General features: G+C 41.9%; 1 protein-coding gene across 1 annotated transcript; it reads right to left on the reverse strand.

Annotated features, from left to right (window-relative positions):
• Positions 1-440: 440 nt before the first annotated feature.
• Positions 441-10,386, reverse strand: iqce (IQ motif containing E). The gene is made up of 21 exons (XM_072384722.1): positions 9,978-10,386; positions 9,473-9,514; positions 9,273-9,318; positions 9,031-9,180; positions 8,159-8,260; positions 7,872-7,942; positions 7,519-7,632; positions 7,385-7,435; positions 7,233-7,303; positions 7,078-7,150; positions 6,920-6,960; positions 5,742-5,893; positions 5,522-5,577; positions 5,184-5,413; positions 4,849-4,956; positions 3,972-4,251; positions 3,752-3,838; positions 2,959-3,086; positions 2,791-2,867; positions 1,920-2,018; positions 441-1,373 (listed from the first exon to the last, which is right to left on the reverse strand). Exons 1-21 carry the CDS (start codon positions 10,047-10,049, stop codon positions 1,249-1,251), a joined length of 2,175 nt encoding a protein of 724 aa, XP_072240823.1. The 5' UTR covers positions 10,050-10,386; the 3' UTR covers positions 441-1,248.
• Positions 10,387-10,941: the final 555 nt, after the last annotated feature.

Raw genomic sequence — 10,941 nt, forward strand, 5'->3', positions numbered from 1 at the left:
CCCTCTAACTGCAAAGTTGATCTCCAACAATCCCAAAGTCATCCAGTCATATTTGAAAATTGTTGAGATGACTTGGAACTCTTGGGATAAGCCCTCTTTTTTTTTTTAAAAAATCATGAAATACGACATTTTTACGTTGTGGGTGAAAACGCTTCAACTCAACCTATTTGAGGGGTTAAGCAGGTGAATCCTGATGCATTTGGGTGGGACTCCAAACATCTGTTTCACCAAAGGGATCACAACCCAGAAACACTGTTAAAAATAAATCACACAAAAAACATGTATAGTGACCTCAAACTGGACATTTCTCTTGGAAAATTAGAGGTGAATGAGTAGAGGGACATAACCGAAAAAACACAATTAAACTGCAGAAAACTGTTAAAGTGATGATGACAGCTTTCCAGTTAAAAAAAACAACAAAAATCATCAAAAAAATGGCATTTATTTAAAAATACAGCATTTTATTGAATGCCTCAGAAATTTAAGTTACACACATGCTGATAAAACTGCATTCATCCTCTGTTTTTTGCCGACTCTCTCAAATTATTCCACTATTTAAAAGCACATGATCTGATATTGGCATTAGAGAAACTCCCTGTGCGTCCTCCGCGGACTCCTCAGTATTGCAGCAGAGTTATCGATAATTTATTCACAGTTCGACTCAATAGTGCATCAGCTGAGAATCAGCTCCCAGTCATACCTCAAAATCAGTCATCATCTTTTCAGCATATGGTTCATTATTGAGCTGATATTAATGGGTTTGAAATCAGGCATATTGAAATATGATCAGAGGAATTTCCAGTGAAGTGGCCCCCTTTGGCCCGTCAGGTTAGCGGAACTTAAACTGTAAGTTTAATGTGTATCATCATGCAAACAGGCACTTCGGCACAGGAAAACAATCAGGAGAATAGCTGTGACAATTTAGAGAAGGATTTGACTCAAGATTAACAGATTTGTCTAAACGGGGCTGTTCATACGAATGATCTCGCCTCCTAATAAAGGACAACCTTGAGACAAATTGGCGTATCGTATTGTGAGACGGGTTTAAATCAAATCTTCACCAAAACCAGCATATATCTGCCGCTTACTATATTTCCAAGTTGTAAAAGAATCCACTTCCAAGGATATTGCGGTTATTAGATGGAAGAGGCTCTTAAGCAGGAAATGTCAAAATGTGGTCTCATCTCAAACGTGATTTGGTGGATGTGCAAGAGAGGAAATTCTTCACAGATACACTTTCTCGCGGGTCTATAGCATTAAGACTTCTCTGCTCCTCAGCGGCCGTGACGGCGACACAATGATGCCATCGGAATCATCTGAATCGACTGCAGCATCTCCGTCGAACTCTGCTGTAGAACCGAGTTTTGTTTGGGCTGAAAGAGACAAACAGGAGACAACTGTGACTGTGGTCGCTCACTCCGCTATAATAACAGTACCTTCAGCTACTCCGTATCTCTTTATAAAGCAGGGAAATAGGGAATAGATGCTGAAATGAGTTACAGTACATAAGGTAAAGATAGCTTTTTAGACCAGCCGCTTCTACTTTTGTCCTCCACTCCCACCAAGCTGAGATATGACAAGTTTTCTGCTAATAAGTCTTTTGGAAGCACCTTGTTGATGTAAAAATACTATTTTATTCCTGCCAAACTGTGATATCTTTGGCGTTTTTCATGGGTGCAACTATAAAAACATGAACAAATGGTGTCTTTGAAACAGGCGACAGATGCAAATTTAAACTGGATCTATACTAAGTTGTTTTGTTATGTGTAGACACCCCACTTAACACTTTTGTTCAACATATTCAAACCAATTCAATCCAAAAGATCACCACAAATGTCTAAAATGAACACACAGAGATGTCCACATTTGCGTTATTAAGAAAGTCAAGTTCAGAAATGGATTTTCCCTCTTTCTCCAACCTTTTGTGTTTTGCGTCATCCTGGAGTCACAAGTCTGAGAGACAAGCCAGAGGTCTTGTCCAGTCTCCTCTTCAGCATCATTACCGAGGGACGCAGCACCTTGCAGACAAAAAACCACACATCACCCAGTCAGTTATGAACTATCAAGACACATCCTATGGTACCTTTAACAGGATGCATCTGAATGTATCTGAAAGCATATTGTGTTCTTATCTTAAATACAGCCAGACTACGATTATGAAACATGTCTTACTGCAAAAGTCTTAGATACGTTCTCAGCTGTGACTCAAGCTAATACAGTGCGGTACAAACTCTCTGAACTGAAGCCCAACACGCAGCAAGCAGAGCAGCAGCCTTGTAGGTGTGCAGGAAAAATGCAGACATTGCCGTTCTGCTCTGTGCACCCATATGCTGATCAAAACTCAGGGAGGTGGAGCGGAAAGCCACGTGTTGGAAGGGCGCTGGAGTCTCACAGGTTATGTTGGTCAGGGCTCTGAGCAATAGATCTTTAAGTGCCGTAAGTGATAGCAGAATTACTGGCCCGTAAGTCTGCTGAGTGGCCTCACCAGTCTTTGATAGGTAGATGTCAAAGCTCTGGCTGGTGCAGAGGAGACAGCCATTGTGGAATTAGATCAGCTTGTCCGCTAGATCTATCACTACTCATTAAGGTGTCTGAAGGGCTGTCTTGAGGTTTAGAGCAGGGCAATGCAATGGTGTTGCACACATCAGTGTATATCAAGCTGGAGCCCAATATCTATGTGGATGCAGCCATGGTGTTATTTCCTATCACAGCTGAACTGCCTTGGTTAAGTTTCTGTTCGGGTGATACAGTGTACAGCCTTTTTCTTTATTGTACAAACAGTAAACTTACATGTTTCACCGTGATTTGGAGTCAAGCCAGCTCTTCTTGGACTGCTTTCCTCTGGAGAAGGCACAGCAAACCCTGAGCTAATGCACAAACACACACACGATTCTGCAAAATGTATTTTTGACTGCATCGGTGTTTTTCTTCCTCAAGTTCTGTGTATAATTGAGTTACCTCTTTATTGCAAGACTACGACGAGCCAGATGTCCCCTGAATGCAGACTGCATCATTGTCAAGGCAACCGCATCCAGCTCTCCGCCGTCGGAGTCGGCTACATTACTGCGTTTGAATGATTTTACAGCCTGAAAACAGAAGATGAGACAGAGCAATGGGAAGGTTCTGTGGGAAAACGTGACTCACAGTAAATGCCCACAGGAGCTATTAGAGCCATCTAGTGGTTATTTAAACTCTGGTTATTTAGCTGAAACTCTGGTTTATCTCAGCACAAGACTATCCGTGTCTTATTAGTGTTACCCAAAGCTTGTCCGTGCACATATATGTTACCAATCTTTTGATCTAAATGTGTCAAAAGTCAAAGTCAAAGCGAACTTTATTGTCAATCAAGCTTTACAACAGTACATTGCAAGAAGACTGAGATTTCGTTTATCTAACTCCAAATGTGCACGAGTTAAAATTGATATACAGCTAAGACATAACTGTATTGAGACTTATGGAGAAATGTGGAGATAGGAAATAAGCTCCAGTCCTTCACTCTTAAATGCATGTCACCAAAATTGCTGACAAATAGTCTAGCATCAGAAAGCATGTAACTGTTGTCTAGATTCTTAAGTTCTTGAAAATAATGTTGTTTTTTTTTACCAAAAACAATTTATTCTCTCGATTATAATGGCTAGAGCTATAAACCAAGAAGTGCCCATGACAATGATCGAGGGAAGAGGCACCAATGAATATGAAAGTTCTGAAATGTCACCGGATTGTTGCCTTTAGTAAAAGAGTGCGGGCAAACCTTATTCTGTGTGTCTTTCAGCAGGTCCTTGAGCTTTGAGTCTCTGAGGAGATGGCCTCTTAACACTGACTGTAACATCACAATGTCCTGCAGAGAGCATGCGGAGCGATGGAGATGGAGCGAGAAGGAGAAATTTGGAACAGTGTCTGAACATTTGTTATGTAATCATTTCTCTCACACATCAGTGACTTCCTTTATGTAAGTGGGGTGCGTTACATACCATCTGTCTGTGCTGCCTCCAGTTTGTCTGGATGATCAAAGCTGCCTTTTCTCTCACTTTCATCTCTGCATCTATCCCCGAATCTTCGTCTCTGTCCGCCCCCTTCTTTTTACATCCAGTGTCCCTCTGCTCTCCCTCCTCCTGACCTGCTCCGCACCGACTGTCCCCGCGGCTCTCTGCCATCGACAGAGGAGGAGGAGAGGAGAGCTCAGCCTGTGCAAGTTTGCCTCTGTCCTCCTCCAGAGTTTGAATCCTCGCCCACAATTCCTCTAACTCCTGTCTGGGAAACACAAACGCAAAATGAATACATGAACGGATGACAAAATGCAACTGAGTGAAACCGTATATGTCTTCCAGCTAATCTTAGAGAGAACCTACTTTGTCACCCGCTCTTGAGATCAGATACGACCTTAAGCAATGGCAACATACTAGCAGCCACTTATTCTGAGTTGATTACATCAAAGGCTGTTTTTTTCCTCCATATTATTACATCTATGTTAATGGTTCCTCAACTAAGAGTCTGTAGAGTTTTTAGGAAACTAGTTTGTGTAGATTGAACAGACAAAGTAACAAAGTAGGTATATAATGCTTCCAAGTAACAGCAGTCTGTAATGGAGCTTTAATTATAATAATAATAATTAATTTCATATTTTCTAACATCTTCTAACATCTTTCTAACATTTTCTAACATCACAGACTAGTTGAGCAATGGTATATTTAGCTACTCGAACAATGTTTAGTGTTTGTAAAAACGCTTATTGTTTAATGTTTGATCAACCTTATAAATGTGGCTTAGTTGCAGCTGTTGTACAGAAAGGTTAAAGGAATTCCACATTATCTGGTCAGATCAAATGTCCATAAAAAGTGGAAAAAATACCTATACTGCTGTCTCTCTTTGTCAAATAGTTTTTTCTCTTCTGCTTTCCATCGCTCTGTCTCTTTCTCAAGTCCTTCTCTTTCTGTCCTCAGCTTTGTCAAGTCGTCACTGAAAGAAAAAAAAAAAACGCATGACAGATTCAGCTTCGAGAGCAAAACTCAGATGCTTGACATCTGTAGCTGCTGTAATAAAGTTGTGGTGCCGCTCCGCCACAGGCCAGTGCAACCCCACAGAGCATTTTCTTTACTGTGTTTATGACAAACATTTAGTTTAACATTAACTATGGCAAACATAGACTGACTTCATATGTTACACTGAAGTGGGTGGTCGCTCACTCTTTGCTTGACAACGTCTCCTGAAGCTCCACCCTCTCCTTCTCCAAGCTGCTGAGGCGCTCGATAAGATCAGAAATTTCCTCCCTTTCCTCAGTGATTGTTCCCACAGAGACCACTGCCTTTGTTGCCATGGTTATCCCCAGAACCTCTGTGAGCGTGGCCTGGACCTCCTGATCCAATCTGCCGCTGCTCTTTGCTGACTGGGTGTGTCTCCTGCCGTCCTCCAGCCTCTGATAGGGGAAGAGAGGAGTCCGTCAGTGATGAAGCGCCCGAGCCCACAGTCCGACACGGACCACTGTGGGCGCTCACATGAACAACTAGTCACAGTTTACTCTCACCTTCTCCACCTCTAACAGCCTTCTTAACAGCCTCTGTTTACTCCACTCTCTGTAACCTAGGAAACAATTCATTTATGAAACTGTTAAATCGCTGGTAAGAAGAGCAACAGGGAAAAAAACAGCAAACTGACATTCAAGTTGGATCATTCAAGTTGGAGCTGCCGTTTTTAGACAAAGAGCAACTTGGAGTGAAAGAAAACAGTGACGGTTGAGCAAAGACCTTTAAGTCCTCCAGCAGGACTGTCAGTGTTGAGCTCTTCTCGGAGTGATGCGTTCTCCTGCTGAAGCTGTTTCAGGTTCTCAGACAGCCGATGAACTGTGGAGCTTAAAGCTTTCTGCTGCCTCTGGGAACATTTGCTCTCTGCTCGACTACTGCACACACACACACACACACACACACACACACACACACACACACACACACACACACACACACACACACACACACACACACACACACACACACACACACACACACACACACACACACACACACACACACACACACACACACACACACACACACACACACACACACACACACACACACACACACACACAGATGAAGACAATGTGCAGGGATGACAGTATCTTTTATGCTCTACAACCATTTCCTTTAAATGGGCATACTTGAACCATTAAGGTTAACTTTACATTAAATTCACATTACATATAATCATTTTAGCAGATGCGTTTATCCAAAAACGACTTACAAAACGAGGAATGTGAGGGGGGGCAAAGGTAAGGGTTTGGTATCTTGCCCAAGGACACTTCATAATGCAATGTGCAGAAATTGGGGATCAAACCAGCAATCGTCCTATTGAAAGATGAACACTCTACTTCCTCGGCTGCAGCAACCCATAACTTTAAATTCGGGTTAAGGCCCAATTTCTGACACATTTAGCTATCTGACAAAAGAAATGGATAAATACGTGAATGAGAGCAGCTTCAGTGGGAATTCAGCTGCATTAACATACAATTATATTTCAGGGTTTTTACAAAAGATGGAGCTTTGGAGCATGAACAGAGCTCGTCGGTCCAGTCCAGTTAATCAAAGCGATTCAATCCCTTAATGCACTACCTGTGTAGTCCAATTTGAAGAAGCTTGATTTTGTGCTTTCTGTCAGACAAACATGTTTGCAAGTATTTTTTTGTTGGACTAAAATAATTTGTTTCATTCTAAGGTCACGTAAACTTGCATATGGTGTGAATCTCTACCATCTCTGCTGAATTTTGGGGATGTCTGTGATTGTTGCGGGAAACATGCAGTTCTATACCGCACTTTATTACCGTTTGACTCGTACTCCAAAGGATTTGTCCCTACTTGTTCACCTCATGAACAGAATATCTAAATGAAAACTCCTTTAGCAAGGTATTGCATTTGAGTTACGTACAAACCTTTTCTCCGCAGCCTCCAGAAGCAACCTGAGTCTCTGGATCTGAAGAACAAGGTGACACAAGCACTTGTTACAAGTTTCCTTTCCCACAGCTGATGTCACTCTGTGCAACTAAACCAAATGCTACAAAAAAAATAAAAAATTCTTGCAGATGTTTACCTCTTCAAAGTAAGTTTCTACTGTGATCTTCAGCTCCTCCAGGTTGGTGGTCCTCAGCTCACTTTGCAGTTTACTGGGGGGGGGGGGGGGGGGGGTTACCTGAGTATGAAGCTGCTCAGCAATGAAACTAAATGGACTTAGACGGAGCAAGTTACCTTAAGGCATTTTCTTTCTCTCTACACTGCTGCTCCAGTTTCAGGATTCTCTGCTTCAGCCCGTTGATAACCTTAAAGAGCAGATTTGTTTTCAGAAGGTTGCTTCATGCGATTCCTAAAGAGCTGTCCCATATGTTCATCAACGCACTCACCACACTCCCCTCTTTTTTCTTATCCACCAAACTGCGAGTATATTCAGATCCCTGCAGATGAAGAAAAAAACATTATTAGGTTTTTAAATCTCAACCCTCGCGACAAAGAGCCAGAGATAATTCTGTGATTGTACTTTTGTGGGGTCCAATAGTTCTTCAATCTGTTTCTCTCTTTTCGCATTATCTTCTTCCAGGCGTCGTAGTTTGGCTTTCATTTGCTGGTTGTCAGACTTCTGTGCCTGAAGACTCTACGGAGAGCAGAAATAATCAAGTTTAACGTATGAAGGGTCTTCTTCTCTTCTCAGAGGACTAAAACCTGGGAATCAACAACACATAAATATAGTGGAACTGATCCAGATGATATTCAACACTTGCGACCGAGCTCTCCTGCAGTGGGAAAAATGTTCCAACAGCAAACATCTCCCTGACGCTTCAACAGTCTTTTGATTGTACTCTTTTTAAACATCTGCATTATGTTACTCCTTACCTTCTTCAGGTGAATGATCTCATCGTACATGTCCTCCTTCTCTCTGTAGTCACCTGCACCCAAAGAAAAACCTGCAAAAGCATCAGGGAACCAAGATAGAAGGTTGCTTAACGACAAAAAGTCACCCACATACTCAGCCTGCAGTTCTGCAAAATGATGCCTCACATCCACTCTTTCTGCCATTCTCAATAAATTCCCGTCTAGCGCGAAATCTGACCTTCATCTTCACTCGTCTCCACTTTTCTTCTCTAAATCTCTCATTCAGAAACGCCCACACATTCTCTCACCATTGGATGCAAAGCGGAGATGGTTGTATTTCCTCATGCTCAAGGTCTGTTTGAGCCCCTGCGGACTGACGTCACACTCCGATCGCAGCGTCTGAGACACATCTGAAAAAGTCGGACAGAGATGGGCTGAGAACAATGCCTATACTGCCCGCCACTCCTCTAATGCACCGCAAGGCCCTGTTTATTGGCTTCACACGTTTTTTTTTAAAACAGATCACGTCAGATTTGCTTCAGTAGTGGAAGGAATGCATTTTCAAATGGATACAAAGATAACAAAGTCATAAAGCCACCAAAATAAAATTTGCCAAACATAATAAGCTTTTGGGCTCGTTTTCACTCTTACGGCTCTTATCATTAACGTGAAAGTATATCACCCATACTGCATGCCCCATCTTGCTGCTCTCCCATTACCTCCGCCTACAGCCTTTGTCGCCTGGTTAGTTTTTGTTTTCTTTGGCTCAAAACACATAAAAACATCGAAGGGAGACAGGAAGAGATGGAGCAAAGTTGAGAGACGTTGGGCCTTACTGGCAGTAACTGAACTGCGCTGCTGAACGCAAAATCTGCTGATTAACAACCCGGCATTGTGCCGAAATCTGATCCCTCGCATAGCCTCACCCTTCTTTTTTTGGTAAACATTTTTAAATAAAAGAGTTACAAGAGCAAAATACAATAGAGAGATGTGATCATCGGTGCTTCGGATGTGCTCGACAGCTTATTGTCACCATGGTGTATAAGGGCCCTAAAAGTTAGTTGTACAGCCTTCTAAAAAACAATCCTTCTCCCATTAGCAAGCATGTGTTTTCAGCAGACCTTCCTCCTGAGGAGCGACACTTTCTATGAAGCTGTGGTTGTGTTTTTGTGGCGTCTACCGTGGCCGTTGCTGAGGGACGTGAGTCGAGCTGAGCCGGTCTCTCCACAAGTGTCCCCTCTGGCGTCCCCAAAGGAGGCCCTTGGCAGTCTCCAGGCTCCCACTGCTGCTCTTCTGGAGTTCATATTCAGACTGGAGAGGTACGGTGACCCTGCACATTCACAAATAAAGATGGAATTTGCAAAGCGGGTTTTGTTACAGAGTCAGCAAATATTTCCAACACAGCAGCCCAGCGGGTCTTACTTGGGGAAGGAGGAGGCTTGCCAGCAGATTTTTTCCTCCTTGTTCTCTGACGAATATGTGTCGTTCAAAGGGAGGGAAAGAGTATTTATTCAATCAAATCCACCAGTCGGTGTAAATCCCTAAAATCATGGATTAACCAAACCAAAGTAACAACCACAAAGAAAAAAAAACATAAAGAGTTTTGCAGGCAGTTTGTTTACCTTCTCTGAAATATCAGCGGGGAGAGAGAAACCATCCTCAGCCTAGGTTGGAAAGAGAAGTAAGAGACAGAAAGAAAAGCATCAACTTTTTTTGGAAAGCGGCATGAATTGCAAACATGTTTATTTCAGTGGTTCCCAACCCTGATCAATACCCTGGATGGGGTCCAATGATACAGTTTCTATTTTTTTTCCCCTCTCTGATAATGTTAAAGTCTTCTATGTTTAAACCACTGCACCAACAGCAGAAATAACTTCAGTTTTAGGGGCCCCACACCAAAAGAACCCAATACTAAACTGTGCTGCAGGAGGCTTGAGTTAGAAGCTCAGTACTTAAAGGATCTACGTCAAGAAATTGAATAATTAATAAACGAATAAATATCTCAACTTTATATAGGCTTAAAACAAACAAACAAAAAAACTCAAAGACAAACGGCAAATGACCTATCTAGGATTTCTAGTTTTGTTTGTGTTTTATCTAGAAATCTAACCGAAGCTAAGCACTCACCAGCTCGTCGCACTCTTCATCTGTTTGAACATCACTCGCCTCCAGAGACATTTTAGCAGTTGAACTAAACATAGCTGCTCAGCAAACGTTAGGTTAAGCTAAAAAACACGATTTCTTTTTCTCGTGTAACCTCATTTTTCTGCAGTCAGAAGGCTCAACTTGCCCCTCCTGCCACTAGTAAAAACACGGGGCAACAAAAGAGACGCTAGCTATGCTACAAGTCCATTTTTTTTTTTTTTAGTCAAGAAAACTGCATGTCGTTGCAGGGAAACCTCCGTTTATGCGGTGATAAGGACTGTTAATCATTGCTTCTCAAAATTAGTTTAAAAGCTGTCGTCTTTGCGAGCAGGAGTTACTGTTTTCACATCGGCGTTGCGGACTGAGTCGTCTAGCAACCAGGCAGCTGTTAGTGAGCTCCATCAAAGTTAACTGGAGAAAGTCAAGACATTACCGGAAGCTGAGTGACTTTGCCTTCAAATTAAAAGCGTATACAAGATAAATTTGAGGAAATTCACACCAAATCATGCTTATCGCTAACAAAATTTTACATAAATACAAATATATTAATAGCTGTTTCTGAACTATGAAAAATATATTCAATCATTCAAGTGGAAGGTAATGTGTATTCCAACAACAGAATAATTTTGAAAATCTATACCGGTTAAGTAGATATAGTTTTGCGTAGCTTAACAGAGTTAATATTTACTGTTCACCCCCCCCTACCAAGAACGGACTGCCCCAAGTTTTTCTGTCTTTCTTTGCTTCATGTCATCCATTCCTGGAGTGTAGTTAAATGGAGGATCTTAAAGCGACAAGGAGACGAAAAGGGGAACGTAGAGGAGACTTTCGAGATGTTTCCTGTGCAAGATGAAGGCTTCTGACGGCAGCAGGTCGCTATTAAAATTTGTTTTGTATAGCATTCAGTCCAACTAAATATCTTCATGTAAATCTTTTTATTATTATT

The sequence above is a fragment of the Leuresthes tenuis genome, unplaced genomic scaffold (genome assembly GCF_036924035.1).
Source record: "Leuresthes tenuis unplaced genomic scaffold, fLeuTen1.0.hap1 SCAF_4, whole genome shotgun sequence".
NCBI classification, from domain to species: Eukaryota; Metazoa; Chordata; class Actinopteri; order Atheriniformes; family Atherinopsidae; genus Leuresthes; species Leuresthes tenuis.